This window comes from Sapajus apella, unplaced genomic scaffold, assembly GCF_009761245.1.
Source record: "Sapajus apella isolate SASKATOON/1434 unplaced genomic scaffold, GSC_monkey_1.0 scaffold3, whole genome shotgun sequence".
Classification (NCBI taxonomy): domain Eukaryota; kingdom Metazoa; phylum Chordata; class Mammalia; order Primates; family Cebidae; genus Sapajus; species Sapajus apella.
Window position 1 is genome coordinate 4435231 of NW_022436943.1, and position 19741 is coordinate 4454971.

At 41.5% G+C, this 19741-nt stretch overlaps 1 protein-coding gene across 3 annotated transcripts in view; it reads right to left on the reverse strand.

Annotated features, from left to right (window-relative positions):
• Nucleotides 1-469: 469 nt before the first annotated feature.
• Nucleotides 470-19741, reverse strand: part of SDC2 (syndecan 2) — a 115030-nt gene continuing 95758 nt past the window's right edge. For all 3 annotated transcript variants that reach the window (XM_032245670.1, XM_032245679.1, XM_032245684.1), the window contains exons 2-5: nucleotides 19119-19230; nucleotides 9875-10008; nucleotides 3744-3879; nucleotides 470-2845 (exon numbers count right to left, since the gene is read on the reverse strand). In XM_032245670.1, the coding sequence (XP_032101561.1) occupies nucleotides 2682-2845; nucleotides 3744-3879; nucleotides 9875-10008; nucleotides 19119-19230 (546 nt within the window). In that variant the 3' untranslated portion in view covers nucleotides 470-2681. The remainder of the gene's footprint in view (nucleotides 2846-3743; nucleotides 3880-9874; nucleotides 10009-19118; nucleotides 19231-19741) is intronic.

The window sequence follows — 19741 nt, forward strand, 5'->3', positions numbered from 1 at the left end:
TGCATTAACAAAAAATTAATTCACTAAATGTTTGATGTCAAACTATCAACTCTCAACATTAAGAGATGGCAATTTTTATAATCTTGTTCAATTTTATTAAACAGGTCCTAATCCTAAAATTCAGGTACTATTCACCTGCAGCTAAATCTGAAAACCAAAACCAAAACCCAAGTGCTGCTGACTATTTCCCCCATGGGCTGAAAATGGGACAGTGTGACTATTTCAAGTCTCTCAAACACAAAGCTGTATTCACTCAAAGAAAATCATTTACATGTGGTTAAGGAAACAGGAAATTTTCACATTGACTTTCCTATTTATATTTTACCAAAAATTTCCTGAACTCAGTAATGATTACTACCACTTTTTATAGTATTATTTACTGCATCTTTTAAAAAAAAAAAAAAAAAAAAAAAAAAAACTAAGCAGAAAGTGTACAGTTGAAGAAAACTGGATGTCAGTCTACAAATGATTTACTTTTGGCATGACAGACTTTATTTTGGCACTTTCACAAATATTTTGCTTTACAGCAGTGACAAAATATTTGCCAGAAATTTTTCTTTTCCTGGCACGGATATTCCAAGCAGTTGTTACTCTCTGAATTGAATTTCACTCTGCTTTGCACAGTTAGAGGTATACCCGTTCCTACCCTCTGTTACTGAGGGACACTGTGTGGCTTTAGAAGGTGCTACCGTTTCCTTTGGTCACTCTAAAGTGAATTGATTCTGTAAGTGATGGGGCAGGAATTTGAGAAGTAATTAAGGACTTAAGTAAATACTGTTTCAAGTGTTGCTTTAAAAAAATTGTTTTTAATGACTTCTGTGGCAATTCCAGGGAATGTTCTCCAAATAAAGTATTCATACTTTATTAAAAGTAAATTGTATGTTGGAAAAGTTGCTGTTTTTACTGTCTTCTTCCTTCCTGGAGGGCTCTCAGTTTAAAACAAAATTAATGGTAAAATAGAAAAAGGAAATGTTTAGTACAGAAAGTACCAGCCAGGGTACCCTCAGACCTCCATCTCCTTCCCCAGGCATCACTCTTTCCAGCCACTTCAATCCTAAAGCAGTGAGGCCCTCATTTGAACACACAGAGCCTCCCTGCCTATCTTCCTTCCTTGTAATGTGAGCTAGTATAGTCCATTTATATGTTCTTTAGTTAAGCTTCAGTAGACATTTGGAGCACAATTTCATAGGTAATGTATAGGCCTAAGCCTTAGATACCAACATCAGGAAAGCCCCCTTCAGATCTTTGGAATTTACAGTCTTAAAAGTTCTTTGCAAAAGCAGGCGTCTGTCTTAATATTGCCAACAGCTATTCTATAAAAGTTGCAAACTTCAAAATTCCCTGGCAGCTTTCCAATACCTCTACCTAGACACACACAGGATAATACATTCAAATTTCCTCTGGCCAATTCAGAAGTGAATCTGGTAACAAACAGTCTCATCGACAGGCTCTTTGGTGTTGATTTACAGACACTGTGGAACACTCAGAAATCAAACCCACGTCATCCTTGAGAGCAGATGGCCGTTAGCAAAGGGGAGATGTACATTTGATCAAAAATGCACAAAATTTATAACAGTGACATTTTCAATATTAGGCCACATGATTTATTCAGTAGTTTTTATGTTCCCAAATTACAATTTATGTCTATTCATAAGACTACAAAAGTTACCATTAGAATTGTCTGTGCTTATAAAATACCAACTTTTTTTAAACTGTTATATATACTCATTAACACCAGTCTGCAACAGGTTACATAGAATCAGAGGCACTTCAAAGGCTTAAAAAGACGTTTACAACTTAAATGCATTTTTAAGAACAAAAACCGATTTTTCTTTAAACCTCTACTCATACCTTCAAATTGCAAGAAATTAACAAATACAGTGGCCAAAGGAATCTGCAGCAACTTCTTAAAACACTGTTAGCATCTTTGGGTTTGCTGAGGCTTGTCAGTAACTTATATCAAATCCTCCCAAAAGAAGATCTGATTAGATAGATATGACTAAACAGTTTTGTAGTAATAATCCAATTTTACACATTAATTTGCTGTTGCAAATCTGCCCAAAGCTACAGATAATAAAAAATAAAGCAAGTGTAAAATGGATAGTCTGACACTTAAAAATTTATACAAAGCGGAAGTTAAAGTTTACATATTTGAAAATCACATATACACTAGATTACCATTATCTGAATTTTCCAAAGACAAATTGCACCATGACAGCTACAAAAGGCATAGGGTTTGGTTTTAAGGGCACAAGAAGGGAGGGCAGAGGAGAGGAGGGTGACAACAGATAAATTAAAAAAGTAGGACCAACTTGATAAGGTCAATCTGAGACACGCTGACACAAATGAAATAGCTTTCATCTTTGTGTCATAGGAAAAAGACAATCATTTTGTATTTGCGCATAAAAGTTTAAACCAATTCCATGAACATCGAGGGTTTTCATAACATATTTTGCCACTGCTATTCACAGAACACTGCAGATGTTAAATTTTAATTTTATGATGTTCTAAAGAAATACATGAAAAGTTTTAAATACAATGGGATTTTATCATTAAAGTGCCAGAATGGCTCTTTAATGAAAAAAGCAAAAAACAAAAAACAAAGATCTTCATTATTCTATGCAAAAGCTTTATTTTGAAAAGTTCAGTGATCTCATAAATAGAGACACTAAGTTGGAGTTTTATGCATAAAACTCCTTAGTAGGTGCCTTCTGATAAGCAGCACTGGATGGTTTGCGTTCTCCAAGGTCATAGCTTCCTTCATCCTTCTTTCTCATGCGATACACCAGTAGCAGGATAAGAAAAATTGCAAAGAGAAAGCCAATGACTCCACCAGCAATGACAGCTGAAACAACCAAAAGGAAGATGACTTTAGAAGAGATTTGAGGGTTGCAGACATTAGCTTTGCTGTCAAGCCCAATCTACATACACTTTTATACAAGGCTTAATTTGAAAACCCTAACTGAAAAAAAAAACTAGATTCAATGAAGCAAGCAGGTAACTATGTAAATCTGAAACTCCTCAGGAAGGTACAATAATTTCTTTGATTAGTTTTAATAATACCACCCAAAAACCTCAATAAGAAAAATCTGGCCATGATCTTAACTAATTCCATACCTGAAAACTACTTTTGTCTTTTCAGTAGTTACATTTCATATTCTAATTTTCTAATTGCTTTTTTTAATGCAAAACATAGTATAATTGACTTAAAATTTGAGTATATATGAAAAAATATGCAAATTTATTTCTATTCTTGTATTTGAGACCATCAAGTGTTCTTAACTCTTGAAAACTTCCCCCTTTAAGATAAAATATTTGCACTTCCATCCAATTAAGTTAAAATTGTAACAACATTCTTAACACCTTGGGCAGTAAAAGTTGCCTTCCTGCTAAAGAACTTTATTTTGAAATGTAGGATGCCTTAGAGCAAGACTGATGGATCTTCCCACTCTGCCATCTCTCTACATCCAGCTGCTCTGGATCAATTCAGATGTTAACTTTCCCTCTTCTAGGCTACCTCCCATCACCTGCCCAATGGCTGGCCAAGGGGTAGGTTGAAGGAGCTGGCAGACAATAATGACAATGTTTGCTGAGCCTCTTGCTTCTTTCTCTGGAAGGAAGGGCCCTCAAGACTGCTTTCAGCAGAAAGGTGACAGCAAGCTTTGCTGCACTTTTAAATATGACTCAGACTAACAGAGGCCTGTGTAGGCACCCTCACACCTGACGCCCACCAGGCTACTCACCTGCTAAGACTTCTGTTCGTTTAAACAGACTGTCTGAGTGCTTCTCAGTATACACATTTGTATCCTCTTCAGCTGGGTCATTTTTCCTTTCTGAGTCAGAGAGGTGGCCTTTCTCTTTGTCAGTTTCCTCAGGTGACTGGTTATGGGAAACAGGGAAAGATTACATTGATTTAAGAAAATGTGTTGGAAAGGAGAAATAATAGATGAGTATATTCCAAAATTCTTTTTTTTTCCCCAAAGAATGAGTTTAGGAAATAATTGGAATAATCACTTGTGTGATGTTTATAGCAATGGGTGTCATGATGGACACATGTAGTTCATGGTTTTGTGTAACACCCATCGCATGATCAGCCAAGACAGAGGGCTAATGAGTTCACAATAATCCTAAGGACATGGTGAGGTTGTTTTAGTGGACATTTTCTAAGGTCTCTACTTTCTCACCACTCTTCTGACTTCAGGACACCATCTCCCTTCAACTGCGCCAGCCCAACAGCACTGCCCCAATTCTCCTTACTCCTTCACTTCTGAGCTATACAGGGCAATACAACAACAGCTCCTTTTCAAATATTCTCTCACACCTGACTGAGCTTTTCCTGTCCCCACTCTGTGGGGAACAACCCCCACAGAACCTTACTCCTAGTGCTTCCCCTTAGTCACATTACCTTCAGCAACCCTGGACCAGGACTTCTGGGGACTTGGGTTATCCAAGTGGCTCCTCCCTGACTATTCCATACTTCCTTTCTGCACCTTGGTTTCCTCACCTGTCTAATGAATGACACTTAGAGGGTCTCGGACACTCCACAATGCTCAAGTAGAAATCTATGGGAATACCTCTCACAGCCTCATCTCTAGTCAGCATTATTCCCAACAAGCCAGTAGCCTGCAAGACATTAACTGCTGGCTGCACCACCTTTAACTCTACTCGTCAAGTCTAAGTAGTCATTAACTCATTGCTGAATCAGATCAGCCTTCTTTTCTATTCCCATTAATGGTGGCATATTTGGGGGTGTTCCCAAGCTATCTATTTGGGTACATTTTATATCACAGGTTTTCCATGTCACAGCACTGTCGATTTGCCTCCCACCATGCTCTCACATTACATTCTCCCCTTAGGCTCTCATTGCCACAGCTTTGTTCGGGTTGCTAGCACATCATACTCCAGCTCCTGTCCTGCATGGACCTCAGGGCTGCATGTGTTGGATAGCTCCCAGTCCTTCCCCAACATGCCACTTATTCCCAGCAGAAAACCCTGTGAGGCCATTTCCACCACCTCTTCATTATCAAAAACAATCCTTAACATCTGTGCTACAGTTCAGCAGTCCCCAATCTTTCCATGATAAGGGCAGGGGTGAGAGATTCTCATAAGAGGCACCTGAGATTCTCATAAGGCGCACAACCTAGATTCCTGGCACGCACAGTTCACAACAGCATTTGCGCTCCTAGCTCCTATGAGAATGGGGCGCCTCTGCTGACCCGACGGGAGGCGGAGCTCCGCTGGTAATGCTCACTCACTTCCGACTGTGCCGCCTGGCTCCTACCAGGCCACCGGTACTGGTCCGTGGCCCCGGGGCGGGCGGGGACCCCTGCTCTAGTTCATGCAGTTCTATCCCCAGTCCAAATGTTGCACTTCTTTTACTATATGTTTGTACTTAATGAAGGCTTCTCTGATCTTTTACCTCCCTAAACCCCAGAATTATTTACATAGAAATGATCTGTTGCCTTTCTAACTCTCAGCACCATCACTGGCCATCTTATGTGAATCACCCAAGGTTCTGTTGATCCACATTAGCTGAAAGGCATTAAAAAATAATAATAAAAAAATACAGGCCTACTACTAGAGGTTCCATTTCAATGGGTCTGGGGTGAGGAAGCTGGCACTGATTTTTACTGCTATTTAAGTTCTCCAGACAATTCTGTAGTTTAAGAACCAGTGGGTTAGAGAAGTCCCATTCAAAGGAGTTGTTCCTTCTCTAACAGTCTGAAGCTCTTGTCTGCCAACACCACTCATGAAAACACTGTCAACTTCAGTTGAGGTTTAAAGACTAAATGTGGCTGGGTGGTGAGCCCAGGGTGACAGGATCATTCGAGATCAGCCTGGAAAACATACTGAGACTTTGTCTCTAAAAAAACTTTTTTTTAATTAGCCAGGCATGGTGCTGTGTACCTGCGGAGGATCTCTCAACCCCAGGAGTTGGAGGCTGCAGTGAGCTCTAATTGTGCCACTGCATTCTAGCCTGGGTGACAGAGTGAGACCCCGTCTCCAAAAAAAAGACTGCAGACAATAATCCTTCTCAGCTCTACTACTCTTCCTAAGTTCCTAAGAGCCTCCTACCATCTTCATTAGGACTCCACAGAGTCTAACATACCATGGCTCGGCAAAGCAATTGATTGCTTTCCGAAGGCTACAGTTCATCCAAAATGGCAGCCTGCTAGTTAAGTCTAGAGGCTTAAAGCGCATAATAAGAAAAGATCTCACCTTCTTGGGTTGTGCAAGTGGCTCCTGAGAGACCCTGGCCACATCATACTTCTTTTCTGCGCCTTAAGGCCACCCTCATTGCTAGGAAGGGCCATAAGCTAGACCAGGGGGATCCATTTGCACTCTAGGATATGTAAGATCAATGTCATGTCCCTGTCTCAGCCAGCAGAACACTAGGCTTCCACTGAAGGTGGTATGTAATAAAGTATAATAAAGGGTAGCTGTCATTCCCAAGTTGCAAGAAACTCTGTACTACCCTAAACCTCAACTTGCCATGACTTGCAAAAAGCAGAGGCATTAGAGAAATGTTCATTTCACTGGTACACAATTTGCACTGAAAATGTCACTGTCCTCTCTGTTACTAAGAGAGAAGAAAATCTGATAGGCCTTCCCAGGCCTTCAGGTACCAAAGTAAAGCCAAAGAGAGCAGCTCATTGGCAGTATTTTTCCTGAGTTTTTTTCTATTCTTCTCACGAAAAGCCCATCATTAATTGGCTGCCTGGTGGAAGGAAAGGTAACAGATCAGAGAATGGATTATCTGGGTTCTAGTCTAGAAACCTTTCTCTGCTCATTAGCACTGCTTTGCTATTATAGGTTAGAAATGGGAAGAAAAATCTCAAATAGGTGAATGCTCAGGTTTGTGACTAGGGAGAGAGGTAAACAAATTCTGGTGTGGAATGAAATGGACATAAGTAGTTACTGTCATATGAGCGACTGAGTTTAATGTATCCATAGCCACATCATCTTTGTCCCATTATTATTACGAATCATATGGTTTCACCTTGGGATTTTTGAGTCCCTAAGGTCATTTAAGAGAATTGATCTTTTCCGTTTCCTCTGACTCAGCTTCTGATCTGGCAGGCAGAACAAAGCATGCAATCAGGGGTCTGAGAGTGTGGGGACTAAAGGACTCTGCAGAACTGGAGACACCCTACAGCTGGAGATGCACCAGCCTCAAGCTGCTCTGGGTGGAAAATTCATTTCTGAAGTAAAAATGTTTTATCACATGGAAGCAGAGGCTTGACTAAGAAGAAGCCATTTTGCAATATGGAACTAATCTGAAATACCTTAACTCTTGTATGAATATATGTGCAAAATGCAACTGCAAAAAGGCAGCAGGGGTGATTAAATGAGGCCAAGTAAACATCTGCCACATCCATATCTGATTGTTGGATGCCATGGAAATGGAACAGAAGTAAAAGCTTATGAGTGATGCTCTGCTCAAACAAATAACGAGATTTCTTTTTCACATTTTAGTCACTTAAATTTACAACAAACTAGATAGGATATCTGTAACAGTGACATTAATGCCACTGTGAGACCAATTCAAAAGCAAAATCTACACTAATGGTATCCTAAAGGCAATGTTCAATTCAGCTGTACCACATAAACAGCAGAATGAAAAATTTTATCATTATTATTCATGTTATTCATGATCAATATTATCATTATCAGTGCTGAGAACAGCATTCAACACATAATGAATAGCACTCATAAATGGATGAATTTTTATTATTACTACATTGAACACAAATGATAGTGGGAATATAAATGTATTAAAATCTTTTGGGCTCCTTCATTTTTAAATTCAGCTGTCAAACTTCTGTATTTTTTATTTCAATCTGATGCAATTACTTCCTAAGACCAATTTTTCAAAACACAAATTAGTGGTCAGTCCATTGTTAACAAGCCAGAACTCTATGTCAAATTAAGTCTTGCTTAGGATACAACTCTTTATCACTACAAGCCAAAACTCACCCAGGAGAGTTTCCTCCCTCAAGCTAGTGAGTCCTAATTGTCACTGACTTCAACAGACTTAGTCAAGAGAAGTGGTCAAATAAAAATGTAGTAAAAGCCAAATGCATCTTTAGTAGATAGTAGATAACGGTGCTACACACTCTGAGGCATCCAGTCTTCCTACCACCAATTGCACCTGCACTTTGCATTTCTCCCTTTCTTTTTTTGTTTCATTCACTCAACTGATAAATTGAATACAGTAGCTTATATGCATGGACCCAGCACAGGCCAGGTGAGTCGGCCTCAGTTCTCACAGGGCTCTCCTTGCCTTCCTACCACCTGGCTTGTGAAATCCGTCTACCACTAACAGTAATTGACCCTTCTTGGTCCTACAGAGAGCACTTCAATCTGGAGAGCGCTGGCTTCCTGGCTGTTCCACATCTGCAGAAACCCATCCAGCTGTGCCATTCACCATTCCAGTCACACACACTGGGGGGATGGAGGAAGAGGAGGAAGAATAATCGTAAGAGTAAGAAAAGCCCACATGCATTCCTGCCTAAAGAGGGGACGCTTCCTACTCCAAGGAAGGCCTGTCACCACCTTCATCAAACAGCCTTCCATATCCACATCCTGTCTGCTGCAAAAGCTTGGCAGCATCTCATTTCTAATCAACAGATGGGTGAGCTCCAAAAGGGGATGCTTGTGCTTCTGAGTTTTCATAAACCGTATGTTACCCACCCCTGCACTGACTGCAAAGTCTACCACTACAGTTATTACACATGTTCATTTGGTGAATTGGTTTGGTCTCTTCTGCCCCACCAAATTCAGTGAATGTTTACAGAATGCTGACTAGGTCTCAGGTGCCACGCTACACACACTCACATTTCATCTTCTTAACGGACCATAGGAAATGGGTTCCGAAGCTAAGAAACGTAGACTGGACACAGGATTTGAAATTTAGGTCTTTGCCAGACTTTCATATGCATGTTCTAACTTCAGTGGGTTACATATTAGTGGATGGTCAGCTAACTGCAATATTAACAAGGTCGGAATCACAAGCTCCAAGTTTTCATTAGCTGGTCACTTTACTCAGTTCTAAGGCCAAAGACCTTATTCTGAAAAAGTCAGCTCTCAAAATGAATATATATATATAGATGTACATTTGTATGTACACATACAGATGTTCATCATCATCATTGAGAGAGGTCAAGATTACATATACTGATGGTAGGCCTAAGAACACTTTCAGAAATGACTTATTGAGACTAGCACCATCTCAAGACATAACCGCTTCTTATTACATAACCTGCAAACCAGGAAACTAAAGAAACAGGGCTTTGCTTCTTAACTGGGCTTCAGACGTTCCTTAAGGAAGGCTAGAGCAGTGCGCGGAGGCTCACGCCTATAATCCCAGCACTTTGGGAAGCCAAGGCTGGTGGATCACGAGGTCAAGAGATCAAGATCAGCCTGGCCAATGTGCTGAAACCCCATCTCTACTAAAAATACAAAAACTAGCCGGGCGTGGTGGTGCATGCCTGTAATTCCAGCTACTTGAAAGGCTGAGGTAGGAGAATTGCTTGAACCCGGGAGGCGGAGATTGTAGTGAGTCATGTAGAAAACGTAAAAAATAGTGGTATATAATCTGGGCCTGGATAACAGAAATCATAAGAGGGTAAATACCAAAATGATCAAAAAGAGTAAGGAAGAGCCATTTATAACACTACCATGAAAAGACCATTTGTCCTTACACAGTTTTAAATGGGGCCTCTTAAAAGAACTGCTGTGATACGTTAGTACTTGATGGGTAGCTCCAAAAAGAAGAAAATAAAATAATAAAAAAGGGACTGTCATATACAGTCAGTAAAGTGGTGCATTTATAATAACCTGATAATGCAATGCAATGCAAAACAGAACACACCTTTGTCTGAGCAGGGATCTTGTTCTGTATATTCAGCGTCGTGGTTTCCACTTTCGGAGCAGCACTAGTGAACGGTATCTTTGGCAGTGGTCGAGATGTTGTCAGCTCTGGACTCTCTACGTCCTCATCAGCTCCTGGAAAAATAGGCAATCATGACACAGATATCTCCATTATCAGATACTATTGCCTGAGTTGACACTGACAGAATCATGTTCTTTCAAAATGCTGACTCCTTAAGATTTCAGCACAAAGCTTCCTGTGGTCTTCACCATGATGAAGAAGAGATTTCAAAGGTGTCTGTGGGTAGCCTGGCAAGTTTTTCCTTAATATTATTATCTTCAACACTCAAGTAGCCCTTCTTTCACTCGAATGTTTCATTCTCCCTGCTTGACAACATTTTTTCCAATCTACACGGAAACATGCTCCATTTCCATATTAAGAATATAACAGGCAGGGTGTGGTGGCTCACACCTGTAATCCCAGCATTTTGGGAGGCCAGGACAGGCAGATCATGAGGTCAGGAGATTAAGACCAACATGGCCAACATGGTGAAACCCCATTTCTACTAAAACTACAAAAATTAGCCAGGCGTGGTGGCACACAACTGTAATCCCAGCTACTCCAGAGGCTAAGGCAGGAGAATTGCTTGAACCTGCAAGACGGAGATTGCAGTGAGCGGAGACTGCACCACTGCACTCCAGCCTAGGCAACAGGGCGAGATTACATCTCAAAAAAAAAAAAAAAAGAAAAGAAAAGAATACAACAAAACAAAACACAAAACAGGGTAACTCTCCCATGGCTGACTCCTTATATCATGTGAGTTCCTGCCCTCTCTCCCCATTTTACAGGCAGATTCTTCCAATGGGGGTGGATATTCACTAGCTCTTGTCCTCGCCATCGTCTCCACATTACATTCTGCTCCCTCCAGGAGCATTTTCCCTGTCATCACTATTACTACTGTTTTGTTAAGGTCACCAGTATCCACAGCACCCAATGACACTTTTCAGAATCGCCTTCCTCTCGTAGAACTTCCTAGCACGATCACACATTGTCAAGTGCCATCTGACAAACCCTATTTCTTTGGGCTCTCATGAGTTCCTGGCTTCCCCCTCACCTTTCTGGCTTTTCTGAGTCTCTAGTCTGGTTTATCCTCTTCTACCTGAACACCAAATATCAAAGAGTATCTGAAGGTCTGTCCCTAGGTCTCTTCTTACTCTACACTTTCTCCCTCATCCATGTCCCTAACTTCAATAAGGGATCATCTAAGCACAGATGATACTAAATTTACATCATTGGCTTTTACCACCCCTCTCAAAGTCAGATTCATATATCCAGTGGGCTGCCTGGCATTTTCACTTGAATGACTAAAAGGTATAACACACCTCTAAATATGTCCAAACCAGAACTCATGATCCTTTTGTCTTCTCCCCATGTGACCTTGCAGTGGCTGAAACCCTCTGTTCCTATACACCAAAAACTCTGATTTCCTCTTCCTCACCTTGTTTTTGAATCCATTATCCAGTCCTATCCTATCCTGATCTTATTATCCCTCCACTCCTAACACCTTTCTATAGTTCCAGAGCCACCACTGCAATCCAAGCCACTGTGACCTTTCTATAAACCACTGTACCTGCCTTTTTCCTAACAGGCCCCTTTCAGCCCAGTCCTCTGGCCAGATTGTCTACTGACTTCATCATCCCCTTGTTTAAAGCTCTTACAATGGTCCCCCACTGCTCTTGGAATAAATATATTAAGAAATGACTCAGCCCAAGCTTGTGTGATCCAGCCCCTGACTTGCCTTCTCAGTTTCCTTGCGCATCATTTACCTGTTGGCTCCTGTGCTCTAGCCATGGCATCCTAATCCTTCTGCCTGAAAATCTCACCTACTTAATTCCTAATCTACCCCCAGACCTAAGGGAAAACCTACCCTCTGTATTAGGTCAGAGACCTCTGTTAAATGATTTTTAGCACCACCCTTCTTGCCCTAATTGCACTTACCACAAATTTATAATTACGCATTTGTGTGTATAACAATTAAAGTGTCCCCTACGAGACTGGAAACTCTGTAAGGCCAAGGAATTGCTCGCTGAGGGCCTAACATACTGTCTAGGACATAACAGGCTCTGATCTGGTGTTTGTTCAACAAGTGACTTTCTGGGCACGATTTCTGTTTGTTGTTGCTTTTTCACCAGAATAGCATTTGAGAATTTCTGACATTCAAATACAACATTCCTTTTAAGTTGATCATTTGTCAAATTTGTAACAACTCAAACAAACTCAAACTCTGTAACTCAAACTAACCAGGCCTCCTCAGACAACAATGAATGATAAATACCTCTAAATTCCTCAAACAAAAGAAATTGAGTATTTTCCACAGAATAGTATTAACGCAATAAGCAGGAGGGAGAGCAACAGGTAACATGCTGGCAACATGTGTGATGGCTATGGTTCATTTCTTTCTTTTTCTTTTCTTGCCCTGTCGCCCAGGCCAGAGTGCAGGAGTGCGATCACAGCTCACTGTAGCTTCAAACTTGCAGGCTCAAGCAATCCTCTCACCTCAGCCTCCTGAGTAGCTGGAACTAAATGTATGTGCCATAGTGCCCAGCTAATATTAAAAAAAAAATTTTTTTGTAGACAAGAGGTCTCAACTACATTGCCAGGCTGGTCTCAAGCTCCTGAGCTCAAGGGATCCTCCTGCCTGGGTCTCCCAAAGTGTTGGGACTACAGGTATGAGGCACTGTGCCTGGCTCCTGGCTGGTTCTTTTCTTAATATATCAACCGTCTCCTTTAATTTCAAAACATATACATTTACTATTATAGAGAAGAAACGGCAGGGCATGTTGGAATAAATATAGGGTTTGGTATTTAAAAAGCAAACAAATCCACTACTGGTTTTGGCATCTATTAGCTCTGTACTCTTAGGCAAGTAATACTTGAGTCTTATTTTCTTCATCTGTAAAATGGAGCTAATAATAACTAACACACAAAGGTACATATATGTCACAGATACATATCTCACAAACAGATACATATTTAAAGCATTCTGCATACATGAACTGTTATGTATATAGAGGTCATTAATAATGATGGGTCCAGAAATATTATGCTTTTTTATCAGTTGACTTAATTATCCATCAACATTTTACATATAATTTGCTTGATTTGTTCCTAAAATGAATCATTTTCTTAAAAAGAATAAAACTTCAATGAGAAATGAAAAATTTCAATCAAGAGCTTTTGAAGACCCCCTTGTTTCCCAAGTTATCAATATGAGTCATCAACCTAGAAGAGGGATGAATCTGTATAGGGGAAGAGATTTGTAAAGTAGAAAATTCCCCTTAAGCTGGCACTTTTAAAGTTAAAGACAGGGTTGGGCGCAGTGCCCCATGCCTGTAATTCCAGCATTTTGGGAGGCCGAGGAGGGCGGATCACGAGGTCAGGAGATTGAGACCATCCTAGCTAACATGGTGAAAACTTGTCTCTACTAAAATGCAATTAAAAAAAATAAAAATAAATAAAGTATTAGCCAAACATGGTGGCATGTGCCTGTAGTCCCAGCTACTCGTAGGAGGCTGAGGCAGGAGAGTTGCTTGAATCTGGGAGGCAGAGGTTGCAGTGAGCTGAGATTGTGCCACTGTACTCCAGTCTGGGTGACAGAGCGAGACTCCATCTCAAAAAAAAAAAAAAAAGTTAGAGACAGATGTGGAATCTATCTCAGATGGCTCCGTTGTTTTTATTATCTTTATTAAAAACATTAACCCTCTTGTTCAAACCAGAAATCTGGAAGCCCTGCTAAGTCCCTCCTCCTTCAGGTCCCACTGTCTGAAATAGACTACCCCAAGGCCTGTTCTCCCTGTCTGAAATAGACTACCCTAAGGCCTGTTTCTACCTGGGAAACTTCTGCTCACACTACCAAGTCCAGCATCAATGTCATGCCCTCTCTGAAGGCTTCCTTGATCTCTCCATCAGGGCACTGTTTCTGTCTCTATGTTCCCATGCTCATTCTCTTATCTTTTTTGTTATGTATTTATTTAGAGACACAGTTTCACTCTTCTCACCCAGGATAGAGTGCAATGGCACGATCACAGCTTACTGCAATCTCTGCCACCCGGGTTCAAGCAATACTCCTGACTCACCCTCCTAAGTAGCTGGGATTACAGGCATGTGCCACCATGCCTGGCTAATTTTTGTATCTTTAGTACAGATGGGGTTTTGCCGTGTCAGGCTGGTCTTGAACTTCTGACCTCAGGTGATCCACTGGCCTGTCTCCCAAAGTGCTGGTATTACAGGCATGAGCCACGGCGCCGGGCCTTATTATTTTTTAAAAATAACATTTTCTTTTATTTATGGTATGAATGTGTCTCCCCAAAATCCATATGTTAAAAACTAATCTCCAACGCAATAGTATTAAGAAGAGGGGCCTTTAGGAGGTGATTAGGTCATCAGGGCAGGGCCCTCATGGAATGGAATTAGTGGCCTTTTAAAAGAGACCTGAGGGACACTGTCCCCTTTGCCATATGAGGATGCAGCAAGAAGGCACCATCTAAAAAGCAGAAAAAAAGACCTCACCAGACACCAAATCTGCTGTGCCTTGATCTGTGACTTCCCTGCCTCCAGAACTGAGACCAATAAATTTATACTCTTCATGAACTACCCTATCTAAAGGATTTTGCTATAGCAGTCTAAATAGATTAAGAGAACTTATAAAAATAATACATTTTTAAAAGTACACTTGCATGTATGAATTTGGAAACACAGAAATACATAAAGGAATAAATAAAATTATCCTATCACCAGAGAAAACATTGTTAGGTTTTATTTAGTGAAGTGTCCTTAGAACCTAGAATGGTACCTGTTCCCATGTACTGAGTGGTTAAGAAATACTTCCTCAATAAATAAATACCACTGTCTTCTCCCCTTCTAATGAGATTTTCTTTCTTTCTTTTTTTTTTTTTGAGACGGAGTTTCGCTCTTGTTACCCAGGCTGGAGTGCAATGGCGCGATCTCCGCTCACCGCAACCTCCGCCTCCTGGGTTCAGGAAATTCTCCTGCCTCAGCCTCCTGAGCTGGGATTACAGGCACGCGCCACCATGCCCAGCTAATTTTTTGTATTTTTAGTAGAGATGGGGTTTCACCACGTTGACCAGGATGGTCTCGATCTCTTGACCTCGTGATCCACCCGCCTCAGCCTCCCAAAGTGCTGGGATTACGGGCGTGAGCCACCGCGCCCAGCCGAGATTTTCATTTTTGACATGACAGTCCCCCCCACACACAACTCTTGTGTCTCAGAACGTTCCTGTTTTATAGTATCCTGTTTTTGTGCCATTGTTTGAACATCTGCTTTTCTCTTTGAATTTACTATGTTTTTCTGTAAATTTTCTTTTTCCTGTAAATGGCTGCCCTCTTCCAATTTGGGGGTTTCTCTTTCTCTCATATTACAAGTTTTGCCTAAATGTCTGGGGAACCTTGGTTGCCTGTTTACATTGAAGAGGGCAACACTGAAAAGCGGACTAGAAGCTTTGGGCACACAGGAGAGATGTGTCCAACATGGGCATTGCCGGTTCATATAGAGCTGTGTGTTTTGTTGGAAAGCTCCCAATGCCACTCTCTTTGAGTTGGTCCAGCTTCCCAGAGGGGGGCCTCCCAGTCCCCTACCCAGAGGGTAAAGGACAGACTGCCCATGTTCTGGGAAGAAGACAAGACAACTGGGGATCATACCACATTAAATTATTCTGAATCTAAGAATCATCCTCCCTGTTTTACATAAGGTACCCCCAGCCCCATCTGTTCCTGAAATACCCTCAGTCTCCAGATTTCCTCTAAGGTCAAGGAACATGAGCCCCTTTGCTGCATGACAGAGGAAAGGAATCAGGGGATCTGCTTGCTTCTTAAACCGACTTCCGGCCAATCATCCCGAGTTTAAGACCACTCTCACCCTCCATTTAATGCCACCAATTCCTAGGTCCCAAGAGATTCTGCTGTGTTAACTGAGTTGCTTCTTGGCTCTCCCCACTGGTGACAAACTCGGCCTTCTGAAGCCTGCCAAGTCCGTCACCACCAGCTCATCTTCTTCCCAGCTTTCTAAGCTTCACGGTTTTTGTTTCCTTTACTGTTTTGTTTGTCCTTTGAGTTTACACCCAATTCTTTTATCATCAGTTTAGTTGAGTATTGAAAGGGTAGTGTTCAATCTGCCATCTTTAACCAAAGGTCTGTATTTTAATTCTTAAATTTTGGTTACACAGCACTTTCCTGTATTATGGCACCCGTCACAGGGTATCACCATGATTATTTCTCATGTTTTTATTTCTTTCATTATACTATTGGTCCCCTACGGACAAAGACCAAGTCTTTGTCATCTCTGTGCCCCAAGAGCATGGCACAGTGCACGGCACACAGCAAATGCCCAGGAAGTCCCCTCTGGCCTTCAGCCATTTCTTCCAATCCACTTGCTTTTCTACTGGGTAGCTTGACAGGAGAAGGGACAGAGGGTACACCAGCCAAACTATGGGGTATTTTTAAGCTGAAATCGGGCAGAGCTAGGCAAGGCCTCTTAATTCTGGAAGGGGTTTATGACACAAGGAGGCAGCACAGCAAAGGAATGAAAGAAAACACACTCTCATGCCCAACTCCCTTACTTTCTCACTATCCTGGCTCCATCACTTTCTAACAGTGTGACCTGAGGCAAGTCAATCTCTCTGTGCCTTAGATTTCCTAATGGGAATTATCAAAATAATAACAGACTCTATCCTTTCAAAGATGTTATAGGGATGTCAGAGCAGTTCCTGACACACAGTTACGCCTTAACAAATTTTAGCTAAAAGTACTGCTGCTTTATGCTAAAAAACAACATTCCCAGCTCAGTGTAAGGTGGTTTCCAAAGTCAAGAACGAACCTCTTTCACATCATCACAGCAGTGATCTGCCTAAGGCTAGAGCCTCGGCAGAAGCATTATGAGGCCCAAGTTTAAGCCTCAACTTGATCTATCTGATCAGTGGGTTCAGGATTTCAAATAACCCACCCCAACTCTCTTTTCCCTGGATGGGGGCCCGGGGGTCTGCAGAGGTTGGCGAAGTCATTTTGCTGATTTGCTAAGACTGTCCTTAAGTTTAAATTAAAGAAAACAGTACACTTCAAGCAAATTTTCTTTAAATTAGACTTAAGGACAGTCTTAGCAAATCAGCAAAATGACTTCGCCAACCTGTACGGCCCTCTAACAACTCTTAGATTCTAAGATCTGTGAAATAGGAACAAAAAAAGTGTCCATATTTATTATTTCCTGGGACATATTGAAGATGACAGTTACAAAGTACTCTTGAGGTGCTAGGAAAAAAAGAGGTGCCATGAGTGAAAGATATTTATAGAGCTGTGGGCTATGAAGAATAACTCTTTCCACGCTCATTCTGCGTGTGTGATATATATCACTCTCCCAAGAATAACTAGCGTTATTTTTACATTAGGACTGCATTGTAAGCTCATTGTTACTAGGTCAGCAACCACCTTTCTTGCCTTTCTCAGACTTTCTGCTTTTCAATTTAAAACACTCATGCTTACATGGCTAGATTTCTACCAAAGACACGACTGATTTTAATTTGTTCTGGGTCATTCTGAAACCAAGGCCAATCTGATCAGAAAAGTTATAGTGAATGTACGTGTCTACCAATCTGTGGAATCTATTATAAAAACCCTAAAGCCAAAAAGGTCTGGATAAGTCCTGCCTACCATGGTGCTGACCACAAATTCCTCATTTGACTATTAATTAACTATGTGAAAAGCTCTTCATTTTTTTGAGTTTCTTGGGGGTTGATATGGTTTGACTCTGTCCGCAGCCAAATCTCATCTTGAACTGTAGTTCCCATAATTCCCACATGTTGTGGGAGGGAGTTGGTGGGAGGTCACTGACTCATGGGAGCAGTTACCCTCATGCTGTTCTCATGATAGTGAGTTATTTCTCATGAGATCTGATGGTTTCATAAGGGGCTTAACCCCTCTTCACTCATACTTCTCTCTGCTGCCACAATGTGAAGAAGAGCATGTTTATTTCTCCTTCTGCCATGACTGTGAGTTTCCTGAGACCTCCACAGGCACGCTGAACTGTGAGTCAATGAAACCTCTTTCCTCTCTACATTACCCAATCCCTGTGTTATTAGCAGGGCGAGAGCAGACTCATACAGGGGCCATTCCTAGAACAGGGGAAATATTCATCAGTTATGGTAGATCACAAATGTGACCATAATCCCTTACTCCTCCTTGCACATATCCTCTGTAAATGTGACTATGAATCCTTTCACCAAGAAGTAGAGCCTGTTCTGGCCTTCTGACTTGCTTCAACCAATAAAATGTAGTAAAAGTGATGCTGTGCCACGTTCTGTGGCTTGGCTGCAAGAGGCTTTGCACACTTCTACCTGCGGTCCCTGTGGAAAAATGGCTGGCCTACTAGAAAATGAGAGACCACACGAACTGGGCCCAAGTCTGCTCAGCTTCCCCAGAGATAGGCGTACTCGAAGGCTGCAAACCCAACCTAAAGCTGTACTCTCAACCTGCAGCTGACCATGACACGTGAGGGAGCCCAGTCAGCCCAGCCTACATCGCCAACCTGCAGAATAATGAGTTAAATGAATGACTGTTACTTTAAGCCACCAAGTTTTGGGATGGTTTATTATGTGGCCTTAGAGTGGTAATAGATAACTATTAATAATATACTAAGGAATCTGAGGATGTCACTACATAATCATTTTACTTGGCTGTTGCATTTTCCTCCTCCAATACCATAGAAATAAAAAAGTGTAACTTCTAGGTCTCATCTATAATTTTTAACATAGGATAGGCGGTTTTATAAATCTAGTGCTTGAGGGATTTCTTGAAGGGTGGTTTCCATGACATCACTCTGAAAGTCTTAATCATAAAATTAAAAGCTAATGTTGACAGAGCACTATGTCCCAAGCCCCTAAATCTAAGAGCTTTAGATGTGTCAACTCCCTTTTTATCCTCACAACAACCCTATGGTAAGAGTCATTGTTACTTTTCATTTTATAAATGAAGAAACTGAGGCTCAGCTAATAAATTCTCAAGATCTCACAGCATTAAGTGGCAGAGAGAGCTAGAATTAGCACCCAGGCCCTTTGATTCCAAAGACCATGCCCTTACCCACTGTGCATCCTGCCTGTCTCCTTGAGTAAGCACAGTAAAATGTGTGTGCTCACATGCCTGAAGAATGGGGTCCAGTGTTAAGAAGCAGCCACCTTACCCGAGCCAGATGCAGAAGCATAGTCATCGTCATCAATAGGATACACTCCTGAAGCGTCTTCAATGGAGCTGTTGTCAAGGTACATGTCTTTATCAGACGTCAGCTCTGCTCTCTAAGAAAGGAAAGACAAGGGAGTCAGGATGGTGAGAGAAGAAGAAACACACTTGTGTATCTGACTATTCAGGTGCATACTGCAGTGACCACCCCCGACTCCCATGGTCCCCTGAATCCGCATCTCTGGCCACAGTCTTCCTGAGGCACCCTGACAACTCACAGCAATTCAAGGGGTGAGCATGGACTAATGCCTGCAAGGGAAGCCTATATCACTTAAACCAGTAGAATGAAAACAGTTCGAGACCTAAATTCCTATCTTGGGCTATTTTGTTACATTCCACTAAACTTTCCTGACTTTCAGCCAACCCAATGCTAGTTATTAGCCATCTTGGCCATTTTCTACGTCACTCCCTTACTGGAAAGGGAATGAAACATTTAGGACTTTCTTGGGGACGTATGGAAAGGTATTACAGCTTAGCTTAGGCTAAATAATCACCCAGGGATCCATCAAATCCTACCAGTGCTTGCAGGCCTGGCCATGCTCAGAACTTCACGGCTACAGATGAGAG